Source organism: Pseudopipra pipra, chromosome 6 (genome assembly GCF_036250125.1).
Source record: "Pseudopipra pipra isolate bDixPip1 chromosome 6, bDixPip1.hap1, whole genome shotgun sequence".
In the NCBI taxonomy this organism is placed as follows: Eukaryota; Metazoa; Chordata; class Aves; order Passeriformes; family Pipridae; genus Pseudopipra; species Pseudopipra pipra.
Window position 1 is genome coordinate 8,116,717 of NC_087554.1, and position 23,874 is coordinate 8,140,590.

General features: G+C 52.8%; 1 protein-coding gene across 4 annotated transcripts in view; it reads left to right on the plus strand.

Moving 5' to 3' along the window:
• CCDC9B (coiled-coil domain containing 9B) overlaps positions 1 to 23,874 on the plus strand; it is a 61,862-nt gene that overhangs the window by 20,331 nt on the left and 17,657 nt on the right. For 2 of the 4 annotated variants that reach the window (XM_064659977.1, XM_064659978.1), the window contains exons 2-6: positions 14,488 to 14,601; positions 14,963 to 15,067; positions 15,775 to 15,837; positions 16,227 to 16,388; positions 19,505 to 19,654. In XM_064659977.1, the coding sequence (XP_064516047.1) occupies positions 14,488 to 14,601; positions 14,963 to 15,067; positions 15,775 to 15,837; positions 16,227 to 16,388; positions 19,505 to 19,654 (594 nt within the window). Of the gene's footprint in view, positions 1 to 12,035; positions 12,325 to 14,487; positions 14,602 to 14,962; positions 15,068 to 15,774; positions 15,838 to 16,226; positions 16,389 to 19,504; positions 19,655 to 23,874 lie in introns of those variants that run through there. The other 2 variants (XM_064659980.1, XM_064659979.1) reach the window with 2 other exon arrangements.

Here is a 23,874-nt window from a genome sequence, read left to right on the forward strand (position 1 = left end):
CCACAGAGCTTGTGGAAGGTGGCTGCACCTTCCACAGCCACTCCCATGCCCATGCCCATGACATTACTTGTGTAGGAAGGGCCTGGGGCTTTCTCATGACCGTGTGTCTGGTCATTGGAGTGGCAGTGACCCTCTCCTCTCCCTTCTCATCATCCCCTGTGTGGCTGTGGGGATGGCTGTGACCTCCCTCCTCACGGCCATGCCTGTGGCCCTCACAGTGGCAGTGACCTTCTTTGTCATGTAGGTGGCATTATTTTGGTTCACACATACGGAACAGCTGAAGCAAAAAGAGAGAGTATTAGAGCAGAGAGTATCCTATAACTCCCACTAATCCTCTAGCTTAGAATAAGCCCTTCCTGCCTTAATGACTTAAATGCCCAAGACAGTTTAAAGAACAAAAAGCTTTTCTTAATGCCAGAGTGTGTGACTCTCTCCCACCCAATGCTGATGCCTCTCCAAACCCAGCAGGAGGGAGTTTTGAGGACAGGCTGCGGCAGCGCCGCTGTCCCAGCGCGGTGATCCCTGCTGGGCTGGGCCACAGGGGACCATCCTGCTGCTCTGAGCCTTAGCCACAGAAATGTCACTTGCCTGGTAGGATCAGATCCACCGCAAGGAGCAGCCCCAGAGCAGCTTGTATTATGTGGCCCAGCAGGAAAGACTGAAACCTGGTATCTGCTGAAAAGATTGGCTGGCATTAATGTGGTGACAAGGACATGGGTGATATTTCCTTTTCTTTCTTCCCCATGCTAAATAATAATTCCTGCAACAGTAATGATAATAATAAAGCCATGGGAGCTGCAGGGATGGTGGGAATCAGCTGGATTACAAACATCCCACTGCTTCTGACAGACAGTCACATCTTACAGCTTTAGTTTGGCTCAGCCCGACGTGTGAACTCCTTGTCTGGGAAGTGGGGGTGCTCACGCTTCCTCACTCCCACAGCTTGGCAGGTTTGCTCTGTACCACTGCAAGGTATTCATTATTTTTAATTGCCCTTAGCCAGGGGCTACAGCTGGGCTCGTGCTCCCAGCTGGCCCAAAGCCCTGCCCAAGGCAGTGGGGTGCCCGTGTCCCTCCCGGGGCTTTGCATGGCCAGGCCTGGAGCGCTTGGCCAGTACCTCACCTTGGCTGTTCTTTGCTCTCCATTAGCATGGAGAGCTCTGGCTCTTTGCCATGGCAACCCATAGCCCAGACCTGCCAGCACCAGACAGGTCCCCCTGGTCCCTGGTGTCCCTCTGGAATGAGGGAAGGTTGAGGAGGGCGAGTGAGAGGGATAGAGATGATCCAAAAAATAGCAAAAGAGGGTCAGGAATATAAAAAAAGACAGACAGTAACGGGTGGAAAAGAGAAAAATGATGGTGAGCAGACAAAGGGGAGAAGAGGAAGGGAGACGGAACAGGTGAAGGGCACACAGGTGCACTGGAGGTGGTGCAAGAGGCGGCTGAGGGCTGAGGCAGGTTTAGGAAGCTGCTGTGCTGCAAAAGCCCCTTATTGCTTCTCCCAGCTCTCCTGCTCACCACCCACTTGCATTTCTTCCACAAGCAAAATGCAAAACCCTGCTCTGCAGCATTCCCCTGCCTTGAGAGAAGCCTGAGTCAGAAGTGAACATGGCACTTCCCTTGCTGTGTGTGTGTGCAAAGTCCCCCCAGTTTGAGGTGCCTTCCTCTCCCACCACAGTCAGTAACAAGGCTCCAGGAATACAAGCTAATTTTAGGAGTACAATATGGGCATATCCTTAAAGCAGTCAAAGGAGGCAGAATAAGGATTTCATTTCATGGGCTGGCAGATGTGACCAAGAGCAGTTCCCAATGGATTTGCTTTGCACTGGTCACAGTTCAGCGTGGCTCATTTCATGGTGCCCTATCTTACCACGGTACTTTGAGCACAATTTGCTTCCCTTCCCCATAACTCAGCATTTCCCTGAGCAGAATTTGTCTCTGTTCAGGATGTCCTGGCTCTGGTTACACAGCTCAGCATTTCCCACCCCGTGGTGTCTGGCTCACGTAGGGCAGGGCAGGGCAGGAGCTGGAGTGGGGCAGCCCTGGGCTTGCACTCCTGGGCAGTCTCTTGCTAGGGCTGACACTTGCCATTGGCTCTTTGGGCTTGGATCAGTTCCCCTCCACTGCCACTGTCACAAGACAGTGCCCTCCCAGCTCCAACTGGACCTTCACCTGGACCTGCTGCCTGGGCTCACGCCCACCTGCGGCGGTGCTGGGAGGGAGTGGCCGTGGTGGCCCAACTCCGGGAATCCGGGAGTCCCTTTCTTCCAAACCTGCTTGGCTCGTGCCCTGCAGTGCAGCAGCAGAGAAGCTGTCCCCAGTGTGTTGACAACTCAAATATTGCCACTCTCTGACCTCTCTGTGCTGGCCCACTTTGAGACTGGTGGAGCAGATCTCAGTACTGTTCTAGGGGAGGCAAGATTTCATCCCCTTCCAAAAATCCAAAAAAACAAACAAGAGTGAGCAGGAAGGACAAGCAAATGGGGCTCTCAAACTGTTTTAGGAACATAAATGCTGTCCACAAGACAATTCCTTCAAGCTGAGACCATCCTTCATCCAGAAGAATGTTTTCTTCCAGAGCACCTGGCAAACCACAATGGGTGAGTCAGCAGGATGGAGGCAGAGATCTCCAGATCAGTCTCTGGATGGGGATCCATCCCTGCCTCTGCTGCTGCAGGCAGTGCTACCCTGCATCTCACACTCAAAGCTGGCAGCTTGCAGTGGTGGCACCACCATGACGTTTTGGGCAGTGTAAAATCACCCATGCCATGATTTTCTCCCAAGCCCTCGGAGTCACCGTGGCCAGGGCAAGGCTCACTGCGCAGCTGCCTCAGATTGCAGCAGCCTGCTGGTTTCCAGGCACTGTGCAATGGCTCGTGGCTCTGCAGCCAGCTCTGAACCCTGGGCTGTCACTGCTCACTGGAGCAGGCAAATAGCCGGGGTATTTTTGCTGCTCGAAGCCAGTGACGGTGTGCCAGGCACCTCCCGTGCTGGAAGGTGTCCATGGGGACAGCAGCAGTCCTGGCTGCTCCTGCTGCACAAACCTCCTGTCGTCTGGGCTGCTAAATTGCTTCTTAGCTGGAGAACAGCTCCGTGGCTGGTGCTGTGTTGGCAAACTGAGCCCCAGTCACCTTCACTGGGCAGAGCTTATTTGACAGGTGCCCACCTTCTGCAGCATCTGGAGGGGTTAATTTAGAGCTACAGAGTGCTTTAGTCATGGCTTGAATGCCAGGATGGGATTGGAGAAGCTGTCACCTTCCAAAATTGGTGCAGTTGTCTATCTCCACCAGTGTGCACCAGAATAAGGCACGAGACTGAAAGGGACTTGTGAATCAGGTTCCTGGGGCAGTTTTGATAGCCAGTCATTGTTTCTGCTCAGGGTGTGTGCTAGAGCATGGCCTACATGCTGCACAGGACAGAGGGGTCCAGGCAGGGCCCTTCTCTCCTTCTCGGGGTTCTGTGAGGCTCCTGCAGCACTGCAAACCTCTGAGTAGCTGCTGACACAACACCATGGGCTGGGAAGGTTCCAGGCCCATGGCAGTTGTGTTTTTGGGCACCAGCACATTGCAAACTGAAGCCAATAGGAGATGTGCTGAGTTTGCTGTGTGTTTGAAGGGGCAGGAGGCCCATAGAGACCCAGTTCAGCTTTGCTTGGCAGGGAGAGTCTCACTGTAGTTCCACTGTCCCATTTTCCGTGGTGCCATGTGCTGGGAGCGCAGCCACATTGGCTCTGGAGCAGCCCATATGTTCACACCATTTCCCAGCGTGACTGACAGCGAGCCAGCGAGCTCCGAGCAGCCTGAGATACCCCAGACTAATTCACGCCTTGCACACGAGTATTCTTCCTAGCAGGATCTGGGACGTACATTCCCAGCCTGGGGAAGGCCAGAGAAGACACTGGCGTATGTGACACACCTTGACTGGCTGTGCCTGTTGCGGTACCTTCACAGCTTCAGCAAGGCTGGAAACTCACAGCTGACTTTTGGTGGAACTGGGGATGTTGCAACCAGCCTGCCCAGAGTGGTCCTGGCAGGCTTTGGCTGGATACTCGCATGGAACACTGCAGACCCAGCCATCACCTTTCACAGGCTCCCGCAGCTCATGTGAGACTCCCATTTCAAGGTTAATTCTGCAAAATACACGATGCCCAAGTGTCTCCCAGCACACTAAAGCCTAGCACTGAAATGCTGTGTCTATGGAGCATAGGGGAGGAGATCTGGCCATGATAATGCATTGAATGGGGCAAACACCCTCTTTTTAAACCCTACAAATAAATAAAAGTGTGGGACCACTTATCTGGAAGGGGCTGAGTCTTCAGGAAAGCCCTGGCATGGTCACACTAGTCCCTCTCTGCACAGGTGAATTGTTGCTGACAAGGGAATGCTGGAGGTCAGGGAGTGTCAGGCACCCAGGTTTCATCCCAGAAGGATGGGCCATCAATAAATGTGACGGGAGTACAGCAGGATGCTCCATTTGCTGGCTGTACCTTGGGTCTCTGAGCTGTGCAGTGACACAGCTGTGCAAAAAAGGGGGTTTGGGCTGATGCTGAGGAGCCCGTGGGTGAGAGATGAGCACAGTCCTGCTCTCTGGGGGCCTGGGCGCTTTGTTTGGGCAACACAAACAGCTCCACAGCTCCCAGATTTCAGAATACTAATTTCTTTTAAACAGAAGATTTGCTGGCACAGGGCTTTTCATGTGAAAAAGTCTCTTTTGTTGAAGTGACATTTCCCCAATGGGGAAAGAAAATCTTGTAAAACCTTCCAACTGCCTGAATTATTGTTAGATGGAGGTGGAGATGTCCTTGGAGACTTACATCCCCTACTTCACATACCATCTATGTCAGCAGACAGAAGTCTCTGCCTTCCTCCTTCAAAGGCAGCATGTGAGGCTTCCCACTGCACACGGCTCCGGCCCTCCCTCTCCCCCTGGAGGTCCCAGAGCTGTCCTGCTTCCTTAGGCCGATTCCTCCTGGGAGGTTACAAGTGCTGCCGGCTCCCAGGTTTCATCTGGCACTGTTGGAGCTGATCTGAGCTGTGTTATCAGCACCTGGCAAACACAGTGGGGGTATCAGTTACCGGGAGACTCAGCCTCGCTGATCCCATTGTTCAGGAGGGACGTTTTCCTGGGAGCCCCAGGGAGAACTTACCTGGCTGCCCTCCTGCCCAGCTCTGCTCTATCTGCTGCGCCAAGGCTTGTTTAAGGGGCTCCTGCCCTCCCCTTCCTCATGTGGGGTGTTAGGGCAGTGCCAACATTTAAGGACAACAGAAAGCCCCAGCCTGTTTGAGTCAGTCCATGGCGAAGAAAAGAAAATTAGATGAAAGACCAGTGGTGCCAGCCAGGCGGATCTCACATGGGAAGAGCTTTTCATTTTACAGCCTTATTGTGCCCTTCTTTATCTTGGTGAATCGAAGCTTTACTACAAGACCTTCAAAATAGGAATGTTACAGTCTTGTCTTCCTCTCTGCCAGGAGAAGCTCCTCCTGCCTGTGCAGAGTTGGCAGATCCTAAAAAGGACGGAGCCATCCCACCCTGGCGGCGCTGAGCTGCCAGCCACATTCCTGATTGTTTTAATTGCTCATCAGAGCTCAGCTCCTGTTAACCTTCCTCCCCTAAGCTTCTTAGTGCTGCTGGCACCAGCAACTCCCTGAGCCTGCTGAGCCTCCTGGACAGGACACAGGCAGCAGCTGATACCAGCCCAGCCCCAATCCATCTCCCTCCTGTCCCAGTGGCATCAATGCCAGTGTGTTGGTGTCATCCAGGGGTGGCCCAGTTGGCATATTGGAGAGCATATTGGCTGAAATGCCCCATTTTGGGAGGATCAGAGCCATGGGGGGATGAAAAGCAGTTGTTTTGGCTGAAGAACAGGTAGATGAGTGCAGTGGGGAGGTTCCATCTCTCTGATTGTTGGAATGTTTCTGCTTTTTTTTTTTGGTTAGAAACTGAGCTGCAGAAATGCTCAAAGTATTTCAGCTGGTGCTTCCAGAAAAAGGTGTTTTTAAATGCTTGTTCCAAACTTTTCTCATCAAAACGTTTAAATAACAACAGGGCAAAGGAAGGGTGTTATTTAATCAATTCCTTCTGAAGGTACTGAAGGAAATGCAGTATTCCAGGGAGAAAGAAAATGGAATTTTTCCTTCTTACGAACCCAATCCTAAACCCTGTGTTTCAGCCCACCCTAATCCCATGAGTTGGGGCTGCACAGTGCCCCCAGCCCTGAGCTTGGATGCACTGCAGGGACCAACTCAGAAGGGCCAAGAAAATACCCACATTCCTAATGGAAAGGCACCTGGCTCAGGAGCTCCCATGGGGACCTGGGGATGCCCAGGCAAAACAGAGAACGGGATGAGCACTTATGGTGGCTCCTCAGGTGTTTTGCAGGGGAGTTTCAGTGTCTGATGCAATGTGTCCTGTTGGGAAACATCCCCAGAATAATTGTGTGGGCTCCTCTTGGACCTCAGTGATATCAATGTGATATAAATTTATCCTGAGCTGAGCCTCCTCAGCTTGTGCAAGGGTTGAAATAAGGCCAAAGGCTCAAATTCTGACCCGAGCTGGGAGAAGGACCAGTTCTCCAGCCGGGTTTTAACCCACCCTCTTGAATCCTGATTTCCCTCCTGCTGGAGCAGGGATTATTTGCACTTTCAGGAGTTTTCTGTTACTTGAGTGGAGCTCTCAGCAGCCAGGCCCAGCCCAGCAAGTGTCTCCCTCCACCCAAGGACTAATTACTGTGGAACAGGGCCTTTAATATTTAATTACCACCTTGACTCCCCTGTTCATCTCCTCCCTTCCCAGGCGCCTCTGAGCCTCTCGCAGGCTGGCCCTTCCCCTTTGCCTGGGTTTGTGCTGCCAGGCAGCTCCTCACCCTGACCCTGGCGCAGGCAGAGCCGGATTCCCCGCGGAGCCCAGCCCGAATCCATGCAGCATCCGTGCGAGGTGGCGGCGCCGGAGCCCACGGAGAGCCCTCGGTGCAGTTCAGACCCTGGAGCCGAGGTTGGTCTCTGGAGCTCGCTTTGAGTTCTGCTGGCAAAGGGAAGTGAGATGGCTTGTTAAGGCTTTAGTGGAGCTTGGTTGGGATAAGAGGCCCCCGATTTGCCACTTCTTGCATCAGACTCCAAGTGGGTCACTACCGCCCGCGCAGCCCCAAAGCAGACATGACTTTCGGAAGTTCACAAAAGGCATGTGATCGTGTCAAGAGTAAGCTGGCTCCTGACATGCTCATTTGCAGCTTGGGAGCTACAAGTGACAGGCCACTGGGCTGTCCATGTCTTCCTAGATCTGGGCTGGAGCCATGGGCTGGAATGGGGAACCTCCCTGGGCCGCTGCTGATGACAGGGCAGAGCAGTTGCTGTCTGCAGCTCTCCATCCTTTCCCCAAGGACTACATAAAAGACGAAAAAAACCTGCCGGACTGGCTGTCCTGGCCACTTTCCACAGCCCAGCACCCTCCCAAGGCTGGGTCCTGTGCCCTACATCTGAAGGCTGGGTAGCAAACAGGGTCAACAAACCTGTATTGGCCCTGCTGTGCATGTCTGGAAGTGGGAAAAACTAAGAGGACTGATCCTTTTTCATTTGCTCAGCCTATGACCACTTCAGAGACCTTACACTGGAATGACAAGTTTTCAGGAGCAGAAAATACCAAGAGAACTGATGAGATCATGAGTTATTCAAGGTGGCATTAAACATGGGTAGGCACAGCTCTCACCCACAGGGCTTGAGGCAGGAACCTACAGGCTGGGATGATGCACGGGGATGGGGAAAAGAGGGGACAGACTTGTGCCTCATGGGAAGAGGGCTGCTCTGCACATCCTGAGCTGCTCCTGTGCTGTGCCATGCTTGGTATCCCTCTGGGAAGTACCAACAGGCAGCTATGATATACCCCACTGCTTTTGAGCAGGACCAAACTGCCATTGAATCCTTTAACTGCCTTTGGTAGTTTTCATTTTAATTGTGTATTGATCCATTTAAAAATTAATGTCTCAGCAGTCCTCTGATCGCCATGAGCCTCTCCAGCTAAAGCCCATTTACCATCCCTGGCTGGTCCCTCCTCCTAGTCTAAGGAATATGCTCACCTTTCTCCTGGCTGGAGGAAACACCTCCAGCGTTTTTATCCCGCGGTGCATCTGGTGAAGGACCAGAGCTGGGGAGGCAAGGGAAGGAGGGATGAATGGGTTAATTGTGGGGAAGTTTGCTCTGTGTTCGATCGGAAAGATGCCTCCGGGCTGCTGGGAACTCTCCTTTGATATACAGCGTGTTCCCATCTCTCCCTCTGTCCCAGGCCTGGAGGGGCATTGCCGGTTCGGCTCGGGGCCCTCGGGCAGGTCTATGAGTCCGTCGCTGCAGGCAGCAGTGCGCAGGAGCGGCTCTGACACTCGGCCCGGTGGCTTTACGGCAGTCCCGACACCCGAGATAAGACCAGCCAGAATTCGGCTCCTCCAGTGGGCTCCTGGCAGCTGCTCCCGGCTCCTCCCGGCAGTTTCCGAGTGCCATCTGTCGACTCGACAGCGGTCCTGCAAAAAATGGAGAGGAGCCAGGATGAAGCTGGGTGAAGTGCACTTGGGGAAAGTGGCAGCGTGGGACTGAGTGGCTCTGAAGGAGCTTCACGTAGTGCAAAAGGAAAAGGAGGGAGGGTTTGCCAGGAATGCTTCTCAGGGCAGGCAGGTTTGGGTTTTTTGAAGAATCAGTTTCTTGTCTTCAGCCTTTGTGTAAGGCAGAGACAGAGAAGAAACAAGTCTTGCTGTTAAAACGTGGGGCAAAACTTTCTGCCAGTGCTGAGCTCTGTCCTGGAGCGGGGAGAGGCCAGACTCCTGTGGGGATGGTTGTTTGTGCTGACACTGAAAGGGAGAGGCTGTGCTGCACAGTTACAGAAAGGGACTATTTCACTGTCATGAGCACAAAATGCTTCCTTCCTTTGCCCCAGAAAAATCTCCAGCAAACTTTGCCCCGAGCGGGCAAGCTTTGCCCTCCAAGTAGGCAGCTGCACTTAGGGACAGTGAGCCAGGCCCCTGTGCAGCAGAGCCATAGCAGGGCAATGCAGCAAAAACCCCTTTTTATCCTCTTAATTCCTCCAGCTTCCAGGCTTTCCTGAAGGTGAGCTGCTGTCCACCCCAGGGACTGCTCCTTCAGGGGCTGCCCGTGGTCAGCAGGAGCTGGCACATCCCCTTTCCCTGAAGCAGAAACTGCAGAGCCACCCTGGGTGGCCCCATGGCTTCTGTGCTGAGCAGCTTCAGAGCTGGCACCAGGAGCCCAGAGTCAGGCCATCCTGCCTGTGAAAGGTCTTTTGGGATTTTAAAGAATAAAGGGATGAACTGCAGGGGTGGTGAACAAGTCGCTGAGTGAGTACTGAGGCTGGTTTCTCCAGATATCCTCACTGTTGCACGAGGTTGCAGGATACCCTCGCTGTCTGAGGGACTCTGTCAAACTGCTGCATGTGGGAAATGGTGCCACCAACGGCCTGAGAGAGCAGCACTGGTGTGCTGCAGCCACCGAGGCGGGGGGGACCGTGTGAACAGGATTCAGTGAGTCCTGAGATAGGCACAGTCTTGGGGTGGACACTGCACTTCAGAGCAAACTAGGGGTTTTGATGGTTTTTGACAAGCCCCCAAGCTGGGGACAGCCGTGATGTTACTGCAGCCCTTCCTGGCCATGGCACCAGGAATAACCAAATGTGTGTGCATATTCATAACCCCACAAATCTCAGCAGGGTTCTGCTTTCTCTGCTTTCTCCTGTGACAGTCCCAAGGGCACAAACATGTCCCCAAACCAGCTTGTTTTGCCCCAGATGCTGCTCCCTTGGCTGGGCCCTTTTGCCCTGTGGGTTTCTGTGTCCGCCGTATTCACTGAGGGTTCATCTTCTCACTGATCTCAGATGATGAAGCAGAAGTAGATTCTTGTCATTTGTGCCACTCAGACATGGTAAAGGACAACTGAGACATGTCAGCTCTTTGTGTTGAGGGAAGGAGCAGCCGACGCTGCCCTAGAGGGAACTGCAGCTCTCCAGGGACATCAGTAAAGGCAGAGGTATTTTAGGGATCTTCCTGCCTGCTCATGACTGTTCATTGCCGGAAGAGCTTGGCCACCCTGCTGATCATGGCAGGGGCATAGGATGCCATGGCTGTGAGGTCTGGAGAAGCTCCTTGTGAGCACTTGGCTTAAGCCTTCACAACTTGGGCATGACAGGGCCCTCCTCAGCCGCTGGGGTCCATGGGCAGCACAGCGGACCCTGGGGCACGCGGTGTTCCTCCTGCACTGTGCACAGAACCTGGCCTTGCACTTTGGGATAATGGTCTCGGCTTTAACCTGAGCCAGGTGTTGGCAGCACGTGCAGACTCCCCGAGGCCAGGAGCGTGGCCACCACACTGACAGGACAATGGGCAAAGTGTTCCCATGAACGCTGACTTCCTGACTCAGCCCAGCAGCATCTCCCAGGGCTGACCTCGTCTCTGCCACCAGCCCAGAAAAAGTGGGACATCATTCTACCCTCACAAGGGACTATGCCAAAGTCAAACCCAAGGCAGCCCTGTGTTCCCAGGGCAAGGAAAAGCTCCTCATGACTCTGCACCTCCTGCACTGCTGTGTCCACCACAAAGCTCCTGACAAGGACTTGGGCTCTAGCAAAGCTCTTGCGTCTTTTCCCCAGTTTTCCACACACAGCAGTCTTCATTTCCTTCATCAAGCCTGAATCCAGGGGCACTGCCTTGGAAATGGTTTCAATTTTCTTTCATCATTTAAGTAGCTACTAATTAATACGGGTCAGTCTGTCCCTCCAAGCGCTTGTACTAAGCTGTGCTTCCAGCTCCTTAGTGCCTTAGCCCTGATCTCCAACAGCCTGAGTCATGCACAGAGGAGGAACCAGACTCCAAGTTCTGCAAAGTCTTTTGCAGGTTTCCCTTGAACCACTCTGGGTTTCTGGCCAAACTTCTTGGATTTTGTGAGCAGATGACCTGCTCAAAGGTATTAGAGAGGACAAATTCCTGCAGTGGGCTTCCTTGGGTTGTTTAACATGTGAACATAGCAGGGCCCACATTCAGGTTGGGGTTTGCATCAGTCCTTGGGTGACAAGAGCTTCCCTGGTGTGCTTTCATCTCCTGTTGGCCTCTCTCTCGATCTGGGTTCCTCGGGACTGAGGGAAAGGGCAGCCAGTGTGCGCTGAGGGAGGATGCAGCACACGGCCAGGACACACAGCTGAGGTCACTTGGTTTGTTCAGCCTGGAGGAGACTGAGGGCAGAGCTCATGGCTGTCTGCAGCTCCTCCCGAGGTTCAGTGGAGGGGCAGCACCAAACTCTGCTCTGGTGGACCAGCATCAGGACCCCAGGGAATGGCTGGAGCTCTGCCAGGGCAGGGTTAGGTTGGATCTCAGGAAAAGATTCTTCCCCCAGAGGGTGGTCAGGCACTGAACAGGCCCCCCAGGACAGTGGTCACGGCCCCAAGGCTGCCAGAGCTCAAGGAGCGTTTGGACAATGCTCTCAGGCACAGGGTGGGATTGCTGGGGCTGAGCAGGGCCAGGAATGGGACTTGAGTGATCCTTGTGGGTCCCTTCCAACTCAGGACATTCTATGGTGAGACAAGGGTTCACGTGGCGATCCAAGTCCCAGCAGCTGAATGCTGTTCCCCCAAAGCCCCCCTGCTGCTGGGACTCTTCTGGGGGTGATTTTGGCAGCTTTCAGACAGGGACTTAGGAGGGTCCCTCTCCTTTGGCTGTGTGCTTCCTGCATCGTGCCAGCTGGTGATGCCCACCCCACAGCACTCCTCTGCTCCCTCCTGAAGGACAGGCCCAGTTTAACAGCAGAGAAATCATTCCTGGAGAATGCTGAAATTAAACAGAAGAAGGCAAGTCTGAGCCCTGTTTTCCAGGGAAGGCTCGTGCACACACTGGCGCTCACAAGACGCGCAGGACCCCAGATATTCGCCACCCGCCAGGCGTGCAGCCAGCCATGCATAACAAACAACGACCCCGTGAATGGCCACGCAGCCAAGCCAAGCTGTTTGCCTGAGCCATCCCACATTGTTCGCCCGGCTTTTCCCACTTTGAACAAGGGCTTGTGGCATCAGGAAGTTAAAAGGAGTCAGGAGGGGGGAAAAGGGGGAGTGTTTCTTTTAAAAAGAGAGTGAGATTGGAGAGGAGGACACAGGCACTCCAAACCCTGTCTGTGCTTGGTATATTAGGCAGCCAGTGCTCTTGGCTGTGAGCCCAGACGAGGCTTTTGTAATCAAAACATGATCTTGTATGCTGTGCAACCAGTGCTGAGAAAGGCCGTCTGATGGCTCTCCTCTTTTAGCTCTGCTCTGGAATCCGCCGGGCTGCGCCGATGTCCAACATGCACCGAGCTGTGAGTGCCGCCCGCGCGGGGCCTGGGAGGGGCGCGGGGCCGGGGTCCCTCACCCCAGGGGCCACGCAAGGACTCGCACACCCTGCAGGGTGGCCTTGCGGTGGCTGTCGCTTTCTCGTTGCCTTGCCTCGCCTGGCTGCCAGCAGGCAGGGGAGCAAACAGCCGTGCTGCACCACGGGGACGGTGCTGGGGGCGCATTTTGGGTGCTGGGCTTTGCGTCCCTCACTGGGGCAGGGTGCGGTGGCCGGCTCAGGACAGTGTGCCTGCCGGGAGGTAGATAACAAACAGAAACGCGGGCAGTGCTGGATGGTGTCTGTCCCAGCGAGGGTTTCAGCTGCAGCTGTCAAGGAAAAGGATATTTCTTAAAAAGAGCGGATGCGTTTGCTTACGCAGGAGAGTGTTAGTAAGGGCCCTGCTCCTCTCTCCTTTCCCTCCCCCCCGCCCCCTGCCTTGCTCGCTCTCCCAACCCTGCTGCCTCCAAGGCCTCGCTGCAGAGGCAGGCGATCGTGGAAGTGTGTGGGAAAGCACTACACGCACAGACAGTGTGGAGCGGAGCGTCCCTCCAGCCCCCGAGGAGCTGCGTAGCCAGTGTGTGCCACTGGGGAGAGGGGCTGGGACACAGCGGGCTGTCGTCATTCCATTGAAGCACGAAGCCGAGAGCTTTCCATTTGCTCCTTTTGTGACATTTTTATTTGCAATAGAATGAGGCCTCTCGTTCTGCGGCTCTGCCCTGCTGTTGGGGAGGCTTTGGGTTCAGCCGCTTGCTGATTCAAAGCCATCGCACGTTTGTGCTGCCAAAGCCATTTATAACTCAGCCGCGGTGACATACGGGCACCTTGGCTCCCCGGAAGAGCTTTACGCCGGGGAGGGCACGGTGGGGCCACTTTCCATCCCGAGCATCAGCCCGAGCACGGGCCGGGCCGGCGGGTTTGTTCCAGAAGCGGAGCAGAGGGCACGGCCCCTGCTCCCGGCCGGCAGCAGACGAGCAAATGCTGACTGGGCTGAAGTGGACAATGGGTGAGCCCCTGGAGCCCGGCGTGGGCTCCGCTCGGCGCTTCGGCCACGGGGCCACCGCCCGGCCACAGCCCCAGCATTTGCTGAAACAGGTTGTGCAGAGAGAAACACCTTCATGGCCTCGTTAATAAAGGCCAGGAGAAGTGCTGAACACCAGCAAAACTTTCCTTCCAGTAACTTGTTTCTAGCTGGAAGTGGAAAGACCCTCCTCCCCCTGACAGCAGCCCTGTTGCAGCATAGACAAAATGCTGACAAATGGGCAGAGGGAGAACGGCCTGACAGGCATTTTCCATCTTTTGCTTTGGAAAGAGAAGAGCACAAATACAGTCTTTGCAGGAATTTTTAAATTCTTCCCGATCTGGCAGCTCTGCCAGTCCTCCTTCAAAGGAGTTTGAAGATGAAAGGGGTGTGTTTGAGGGCAGGCACCACTTTGATCCCACCCTCAGCAGCCAACACCCCAGCACTCAGCAAACAGCAAACCCGCCAATTTAGTGCTCCCAGAACAGCTTCTGTTCAGGTAAACACTGAATTTGGCTTTAATCAGCCTTGCAAAATGCCCATGGAAGTGTATCCACCCACACAGGCAATCTGCTCACCTGCTGTGTACCCAGTGATGAAGGGCAATGGAAAAGCCAGTCTTTCTCCCACAGATCTTGACAAAACTCCATTGTCCAGCAGGAAAACGTGTGGAGGTGGTTTAAATGTCCCTGTTGTCCCACCTGGACAGAGATGTCCTGCAGAGATCCTCATCAGCATTCATTTTCATTAGACACTGTTGTCACTAGAATTGTAAAAACTCCCAATTGTGATCCCCTGCGGTAACCAAGGTGCTCTGAATGCCTGTGGAGGACATCTGAACCTGTGCCTGAGAACAGCCAAAGGGGAGGATCATTTACTGCATGCAGCTAAGCAGGATGTTAACCCTGCAGCCTACTGATAGCCATCAAAGTGGGCCAGCAGCTTTTTGCTCAAACTACCTCACTGCTAAACAAAAACTATAAGAAAAAAAAAGATCAGTTCTGTCAGGAAAAAGTCAGAGAGAAGTGGTGGGGAAGGATTCTTCCACTTCCCACCCTGTCCAGACAGAAGGAGCAGGTTTCATCCTGTTGCTGTGATGACTGAGGAGAACTTTGCTCCTTCTCTTTCCAGGATGCTGCTGTGGATGATGTCGTGTTAAGGAAGAAAGAGCAGAAAGATGTTGAGCTCGATAAGAAAATCTTGGCCTTGCGGAAAAAGAATGAAGCACTGATCCGAAGGTACCAGGTGAGTCCACAGGTCCTTCCCTTCCCCAGCTCTGACTTGGGGTCCTCAGCTCGCAGTGTAAAGATTGTCAGCACTATCAGCATGGCTTTGTTATATAAATACCAGAGCAGGTGGGCACAGCTCTGCCTTTGGTTACGGCTCCTGAGATGCTTTGGAGAACAGACAGATGCCTCAGTGCTGCAGCATCTCCTCTCCCCCTGCCACCTTCCTCTGTCTGTGTCCCACAGCTGGGACACAAGTTGGGCCACTCCCTCTTAGAGGGGGAGGTGGGTCTGTTTAGCAGAACTCCTAAACAGGAAAACAAACAACATCCGTAGACATCCAGAGACAGGCTGGTGGTAAGGTGAGATCTGTGTTTCAGGAAATAGAAGAGGACAAAAAGCGAGCAGAGCAGGAGGGAATGGCTGTTACCTCCAGGAGACCCAAGCAGGATGGACTCACTATTACCATCACCAAAGCTCACAATGTAAGTGCTGCCTTTCCTTCACGACAGACCAGCTCTCACTCCAGTCCTGCCACAGCAAAGGGACATTTCAGAGAGAGAGATTCCACAGCAAAGCCCTTTGAGCCACAGGACACAGCTCGTAAGCCCTGAAAAGGGAGGGGAAACTCTGCAGAGGTGTGTGCTCAGAGTGATTTTAGGTGCTGCACATACATTTCCAGCTGTGCCCAGGGACTTGTACCCATGCAGGCAGAGTTACCAGGCAGATGGATGGGTGTGTGAACAGGCACACAGTCCTGGACAGGTCTCAGGTATCAGCATCATTGCAAATCCGTAGGCAGAGCGTATCAATGGTGTGTGTGTCACTGGAGGCATCAGGAATGCCATAGGAAATTCATGGTCTCCTTAGGCTTTGGGAGTGAACAAAGCAGGTGGCCCTGGGCCAAAGGCTGCGAGTTCCAGGCTTCCATCCTAACTGAGCCAAATCTGTGTCTGACAAGCCCTGTCCACCCAGCCTGGCAGTGTGGGGCCTGGGCAGCCACCGGCCACTTCTGCCTTCACCCCTGGGCCAGCTCCTCTGCCAGGGCTCACATGGAGCCCACTGAGTCTGCCCAGCCTCCTTCCAGCATTCCTGGGTTCTTGGATCTGGACCAGTGCTCCCTTCCCACCCCAGCCTGGCCCTCGCCTCTCCCGGGGCGTGCTGCTGCTGCACACATTTTTCTCTCATACAGGACCTGAAAGATGCAATTACCCAGACTGAACACTATGGACAAGATAGCCCAGCCCTCCCGATGGTGAGCACCACCCTCAGCCATCCTCTTGGCTTCCAAGGCCACCTCCAGCAGGACTTAGGCTTTCCCGAGCTAACTCAGAGTGCGGCACAAAGAGCTGAGGATGACATTTGTTTCCCATAACTCTGGCATTTTAGTCTGAAATGTCAGATTTGTAAGTGCAAAGGACTTTTCAGCCCCACTGTAATTGTGGGTTTTGCTGCTGAGCAGACAAGGAGCCCCTTGTTCTCCAGGAATGTCACGGCACCCTGCCGGGCACAGGGAACTTCCCTGGGGCAAGGTCTGCCTGTTCTGCAGCCACCTCCCCGCTTGTGTGCAGGTGTGTTTGGGGAAGGGAATCGAATCCCCGAGCCAAGGGCCTGGATTTGCTAACATAAGTGTTCGTTTTCCAGGACAAAAGGGTGGTGAGTGAGAAATGGGCAAGCCCCTGTCCTACGAGCCCTGGGTTCGGCATTGGCAGTGAGGAGGAGGAGGAGGAGGAAGCAGATCATATGTTCACATTCAGGATGGGGAAGAGGATGCAGCTGGCTGTTACCATGGACAACAAAGCAAAGGTGAACAGAGAGGAGGATTCCACTTACACTGTGGCCTCTTGACTTACAAAGGGGCTTGTGTTCTGCCTCTCACTTGAGCTTTGTGCTCAGCACATCACATCCAAAGGGGATAGTTCCCTTCCTGCTCCTTTTCTCTCATTTCTCAAACCTTCAGCACAGCCTCAGTTTTCATTTCGGGTTGCCACACGCTTCCCTCCCCATTTCTGATTCCCAGGGATCAGACCCTGGGCCTTGCTAAACCCTCTGGCAGCTCCCCACACCCACCCACGGGTAGCCAGGTCCCTTTCTGAGGGATCAGTCACCTCGTTGCCCTTCTGGGCCACTCTGGTGTTAAACTGTGTTGCTGTGATTGGAAAGGGGTTGGAAACAAGTGGGAGCTCAGACAGATTTAGCTGCATTATTCCCCAACTATTCCCAGGGAGGCAGTGATGCTTGGTGGTAAAAGCAGCATCATTTCTCCCTGATACTGCATTCCAGAACATCCTGAATGCAGAAGGAAAAACAGAGTGAGATGAGTGTCGCTTTCAGCTGCCAATGAGATGGGCAGGAAGTGTGACCCAGTATTTGCAGACTTAATTAAAAATTGTGTGAAAAGGCAAAAGTAATTGAAAACGCTACTTCATTTTTTAAATCCTGAGACATCCCCTCCTGGGCACTGCCCCCTTCCTTGTGGAGCCTGTGCCTCCAGATATAATGATTCTTGTCTCTGTCACAGCAGCGCTGGGAAAAGGAAAGGGTGGCAGCAAGTGGTGCTCCCGTGGGTCCCCTTTTAGACACAGTGACGTGTGGGTTTGTGGCACTGAGGTCCAATCCAAAGCCATTCCCCGGGATAAGGAAGAGAAGCCCCACCCTTCCTGCTGCCCCGGACTTTGGGGCAGGAGTGCTGCAAACCTTGGCTGTCAGCAAAAGGCAGGAGCTGTTTTCTCCCTCTGAGGCAGCTTGGAAATGTTTTCCTGATTTTGTGCCTCGAATGCCTGTTCATTTGTTTCCCAGTGACCTAGTTACCCTTTCTTTCCAGGGAGAAATAGGCCACAGTCACTGTGCCATTAGAAAGTCATTTTATGTTACCTTGAAGGAACTGAATCACTTGGGAAAAAATGCACCTTTCCAAATGATTTTTCAGGAGAAAGGGACAGAGGCCTCTCGTTCCCTTTGTTCCAGACAGAGCACCAGGAGTGTGAACATCCCGTTCAAATGAAATCTCATTCCAGCACAGCCAAACCCTCTCCTGATGTGAGGGGGGAAATTCTGTTTTTTTCTCAGAACAGAGGGTCCCTGAAACCTCCAGCTGTGACTGTAGTGTAGGGACCAGGCAGTCCCTGCCTCCGCTGCAGTGTCGCAGCCGCCTGTCACGTTGTGACACCCACTCGTCTGCCTGTGGCAGATGCCAAACGAGTTGTGCTCCATCCTGAAACGATCAGCTTTTTCTGCCTCAGGAACAGACCTTGCCATCTCTAGGGCTGGCTCACAGATGTCAGAACAGGAGCCTGCCTTGACCCCGACACAGAGATCGGCACGGACGGTGCTAAAATGGCACAGGACACCTCGGCAGCACGTCCTTGCATTGAACTCAACATATGGCTTCACTTAGTGCAAGAAAAGCAGAAACGGCAAAGGTCGTCCTGAGGGCAGCAAAACTTGTTAGGAGCTGCAGCTGGAACCCAAAAGTAGAGCTGTACATCCTCAAGGGGATGTGTAACAAGGTTCCCACCGTGTCCACACAGCTGGGACTGGCAGGACCATCAGCAGCGCAGGGACCACTCCTCCTTTCCCCTGCATCCTCTGCTGGGCTGCCAAAATCACCCAGATGTGAAAGATGAATAAACCAGAGGCTGAGGCTCTGCTGCTGGAAATCCTGCAGTGTCTCCTCAGACATTTCTCATGTGTTAGGAGGTTCGATGACTAAGAAGCCATAAAAAAGGTTGTGCTGACGGAGGCTGTGCACAGCAAGGCTCCCTCCACGCCAACATCTGCACTCCTGGCAGAGCTGAGGGGAGATGAGGCTAATGTGAGCCTTCTTGGTATCATATGTCATGGCAGAGTCCTTGATTGCAAGTCTTCACTACAAATCGGAGGTCAGGGTGTGCTGTTTGTTTTTGAAACCAAGTTCGTAGCAACAAAGAGTTCCCAAGTTTCACTGAAGTTTCCTTGGAGATTTTGAGCTCCTTTAAAATCAAGATTCCAGTATGTGTGGAATCCCAAGGAGGAAAACACACCATCCTTTAGAGAGGGAAGCTGCTGAGGTTCCTTCATCCCTGGTAAAATTGAGCAGACTTCATACAGATGAAGAGAAAAGAAAAAGATCAGAGGTAATGATGGAGATGACATAGTAAGTCTCTCATTTCCTTGTAAGGCAAAAATAAAAAGGCACATGATTGACCTGAAAGATGATACTTTTAAATGAGAAGAAGTATGTCTTTTTGCACAAATGATGTGCTCATGTTGTGGAAGTGATGGTTGAGGGCATTGGCAGGGGCTCAGCCAGCAACAAAGATCATTAACAAAATAGGAACCATATGGAAATCCATGCAGGGAAGTCATGACGCTGATACGAACAGCTGGAAATAATATCTGAGAGGGGGAACTGCCCTTGCTCAAGGAGTTTATATATCAGTTTCCTAAACTATTCCACTGCTGAATAAATCATTCCAGAAATATGAACACACAATGACTATGAAATGATAAATTATCGAGTGTTAATACACTTCAGGGGAGTAACTGCTTTGTGGGCAAGGCTGGGGAGAACTCCACTGTTCCCTTCCTCTTCCACCCTCTCAGCTTCTGCTCCAAGGTAGCCTCACATTTTATTGTGTGTGAGGTGGGGACAACTTCTTCACATTTGTTTCAAAGACACAAACTCAAGCTGAAAATGAAACCATCCAGCAGTGTCCGTGCTGCAAGGTAAATCCCACCCTGCCTGTGCTGTGCCCAGCTGAACACACCTCCGTAATGTAACATCCCAGATGCCTTCGAGTGGGGTGGCAGCTCTGTAAGCCAAGGGGACTGACTGCCCAGCTCATTTTCTGTTCTGCCAGCCCTGGATCCTTTGAAGCCTGGGATGGCCACTGTCCAAGGCAGGCTGTTGGAGGTGTCCCTAACTCATCCTGTCCCCCCAGGGCAAGCGGATCGTCAGCGAGAAACGTGCCGAGAGCTTCCCCGGCCCGGGCCGGGTGCCAGAGCTGGGCGAGGAGGACACGGACCACTTGGTGGCTTTCCGGCGGGGCAGGAGGATGCAGATTGCCATCACCATGGATAACAAGGAAAAGGTACGGGGCTGTAACCGAGCCGTGGCATCCACTTGTTCTGCTGGCATGAGGAGGGCCCAGCCACAGGGGGCTGGGAGAGACTGTGTGTTAATAGTGTGGAGACACTGGATCCATAGAGAGATGCTGTTTTGGGAGGACTGATGAAATCACTGCCAGATATGGGGCATGAATCTCACCTTCTCTCTCTTGCCAGCTTCTTTTTGGGGCCACACAGCAGACTGGGGCAGGAGCAGTGTCCTCCTGACTCACTGCACGACTTAAACCTTAACAGAGCTGGGCAATATCTGCTTCTGAACCCAAGTCCTGCTGTGCCTGGCCATCACCTGCTGAGTGATGTTTGAAACATATCTTTGAAACGTGTTTCAAATACTTCTTTGCAAATACCTTCCTCGTTACACACACGGAGGCATGTGCTATTCTCCTCTTGGAGAGTTTTCACAGATAAGAAAGAATGCCTGCAGCAAACAGGGTCAGCAAAGCCTGTGTAGGAAAATAACACTCGGAGTGGCTGCCAAACACACCCAGGAATGCTGGGAGACGTCTGCAGCCCCCTCTCTGGGGCAGTGCCAACCATCTGCTGCTGCTGCCCACACTCATCTTCAGCTTCTCCCCCCACTTAGGGCTTACCTGGGCTCTGAGTGCTCCTTCCATATGGCTGCCAAGCAGCTTTTTGGATGCCATAAACCTCGTGTGAGCCGCCTGATTGAGCCACTGGTAACCCCAGAGGTCCACGGGACAGGGGACTACCATTTCAGTCTGGGAATCACCAGCACACTTGGACATGATGGGAGTGACTTGGCCATGCCTGTGCTGTCCCTGTCCTTGAGGCTGTCCAATGTGCTCCTGTGATGTGCAGGACAAGTGTCCCCACTTCTGCTCTTGCTGGGCTTGTTAAAACACTTGTCTCTGTGGTCATCAAGGCTGGGGCTGTGCTAGGAGAGAGCAGCAGGAGCAGTGCCTGGATTTTGGCTTCAGATCCTGTGCTCTCCTTTAAGGGTATGGACAGCCCTGGAAAAGGTCACCTCCCATCTAGTTTCATTATGGAACATGAGATGTGAGGCTGAGCGTCCACGCACAGGAGTTTGGCGATGCCTTGCTCATACTGGCCCCAAAGCACCTGATATTCAGAGTGTGCATGAGGGCACCAGCTGGTGGGTGGCAGAGGGTGGCACTGAAGCTCGGGCACTCTTCTGGCAGCCGTGGGCTGTGAGGGAAGCTGTGAGGTGCCAAGGGGGAGCCAGTGCTGATGTCTTCAGGGAAAGGGATTATGCAGAGCTGTTTGGGTCCTCCATTGCCTTGGCTGAGCAAGAGAAGGATCTGTCAGGAGCACAGGAAAGCCACAGGGGCTTCATGTAACTCTAGTTATCCAACACTTCCAAGGAGCACACCACACTTTGTGCTGGCACAGACAAAATGTCCCCTGCTTCTGCCACCGAGCTTTAGGCATAGCCACTCCAGCCTGTGGGAAGCTCCTGCTCTCTGGAAAGCAGCGTGCTTCCAGGGAATGTGCTGTCCCAGGCTGCACAGGAGGCAGGGAGCAGGCACTGGGGCTGCCACAGAGCCCAGCTCCCACGGCTGGGAAATGGAGGGGCAGGAAGGGTCTCTTAATGAGCTTATTTAAATTGGGCTTTCATGGGAGTATTTGTTGTTGGTCCTTGGATTCCTCTTACAATTCAGAAAGAGCTATAAAAGTGTTTGAAGCTCTGGTTTCCAATAGCTGTTACCAGCTGGATATGTTTCAGAGTCCAGCTGAGCTCAGGAGAATTCCTCGTTCCTGGTGATTTCCCTGGGCTGATCAGGCCCTGTTCCATCCCTGGTTAATGAGGATATCTTCCTATTGCCGTGTTAATTGTGTCACCTCAGGCAACAGCTCCAGCAGCCAGGACAAAATCCAAGTCCTTCCAATGAGACAAAAGGATGTGGCTGTAAGGGAGTGAAATGCTGGATTTCATGTCACCTCTGCAAGCTGCTTCCTTCTGTCCACACTTGGGCAACCTTTTCCCGGGATCAGTGACAGAAGCAGATGGGGTCTGAAGTGACAGGTCACGTTGACATCTCACACATGGTGCCAGGCTGGGCTGGTGGAGTCTGGGGAGGTTTGGGCTGGCCCACCCTGTCCCTTCAGCTGATCCTAAGCTGTGTCAGGGATTAGTGTTTTAAACAAATACTTCTTCACTATCAGTGAGGGTCCTTGAAAACTGAGCCCAGGCAGGTCTGTCTCACATCTGTGCCGCAGAGGGATGTGTTCTCCAGGAGGGACTGGGAGCCTGCAGAGGCAACACCACCAAATGTACAAAGCCTGGGGGAATGACTGTAGCCTGCAGGGAATGACTGTGCCACAGGGGTGGTGCACATGGAGCATTTGCAGCAGCAGCACAGAGTCAGGGAAAGAGGAGAAGACCAGGGAAGCCTATAGTCATCCCTCCCCTCCTACACTCACCATCCTACAAATTAGGGCCCTTCTCTGCCAAGAGCAGCATCATTCTCCTTGATAGGCTTCTCTTTGCCTAAATTGCACTCTTTTTCTTCTTTGGGTCCCTCCAAACTGTATCCCTTCCAAGCAGCCAGGAGCTGTACTGTTAAGTGATGTGCTGGGCTGGAACATCCATCCCTTCTCTCTCTTCAGCCTTGCTCCCTGATAGCTCCATTTGCCGTTCCTGTTTCATGGGAAGCAGTTCATAGATCATCCCCTGGTCACTTCCCAAAGCACAAATGATTTTATCGATCCCTGTCAGGTCTCCCTTCAGCCACCTCATAAACCTTAAGACACTGCCTCTATTTAGCCATGTCTGCCGAGGACGTGGTCCTGTATTTCCAATCACTCTCATTATCCCCATTTGTGCTTTGCTTATTTTTACCATATTCTTTCAGTACATGCAGACCAGAAGTACACATGGTATTCCAGCTGTGGGCTCTCCTGGGCACACTCAGTGACACAGCAATGTTTTTGGCTTGTTCTCTATTCTTCTCCCAACAACTTTGCATTTTCTTTGCTAAATAATTGAGCTAACATTTTCAGAGAACTGGTCACAATAGCACCAAAACATCATCCCTGACTGTTAGGCAGAGCTCAGTGCTGGTTACTCTGTGTGTGTACACAAGGAGGGCATTTCCTCCGTGGGAGTTATTTTGTGTTCCTGATATTGAATTTCAGCTGTAATTTTATGATGCAGACATTCAATGTCAAGAGATCTTTTGCAGCTCTTTCCGGGCAAATTACATTCTTTGCCCTGGATGATTTAGTAGCATCAGCAAACTGTCATCCCTCTCTTCAGCTCCTTTTCCAGACCATTTATGAGCATGTTGAGCAGCACATATTCCAGTGGCACACTCCTGCTAATCTTCTGCCATGGAAACCGCCATTTCCTTGCCACTTTTTCTTTTCTACCTTTTAATCAGTTGTTAATCCAAAAGAGAAACTCCATCTCCAGAATGAGCAGCTACTGGGAGAGCCTGGTGGGGGGTCAGTGTTGTCATCTGTCTAGCTGAGTGTTAGGACCTGATCTGGGACCCCCAATTCAAGGATTAGCTTTCAGCCTCTCATTCATCCCAGCATAGGCCATCCTTTGGGGGTTTTCACCTCAAGCCCCAGCTGGTTCCCTGCTCTTTTGGGGTTCTCACAGAGGTCTAGGAGAAAGGATCACATCCGTCACTCCCCCTTCAGCAGCCTGGACACTGGCACATTTGCTCTCCCTGCAGCAGGGCTGGGGACAGTGCCTCCTGTTCAGCCCTAAAAAGCCACTCCATGCTCTGGCAGTGTTTCAGGCTCATTAATACGCCAGAGCTGAGAGACAGCAGCCCAGGACCAGCAGAGCACAATGGTTAATTAACAGGTTACAAATCATCTCTTAAGTGGGTGGTTGATAGAGCTTCAGGGCTTTTAAATTGTCCTTTTATTAACAGAGTTTCCCAGGATGGTGTATCAGAAATTACTGTAATCAAGAGACACAAAAGCTGCTTTCAGGCACTAACACAGATGTGTTGGACTCCAGTGCTTGCACAAGAGAGTAACCAAACCTGTGGCAGGAGAAACACTCGCTTTTCCATTGCAGGTGGGTGAGGAAAATAGGCAGAAAGGGTGGCTGAGAAGTCTTTAGCTCCCTTCAGGCAGCACAATCAGGAGGCAGATTTTTCAAAAGAGTTAGAAAAAAAGAAATCCTCTCGTGTACTAGTTTCAAAAATCCTGCCCAGTGGGGGATCTGAGCACTGGAAAACCAGCT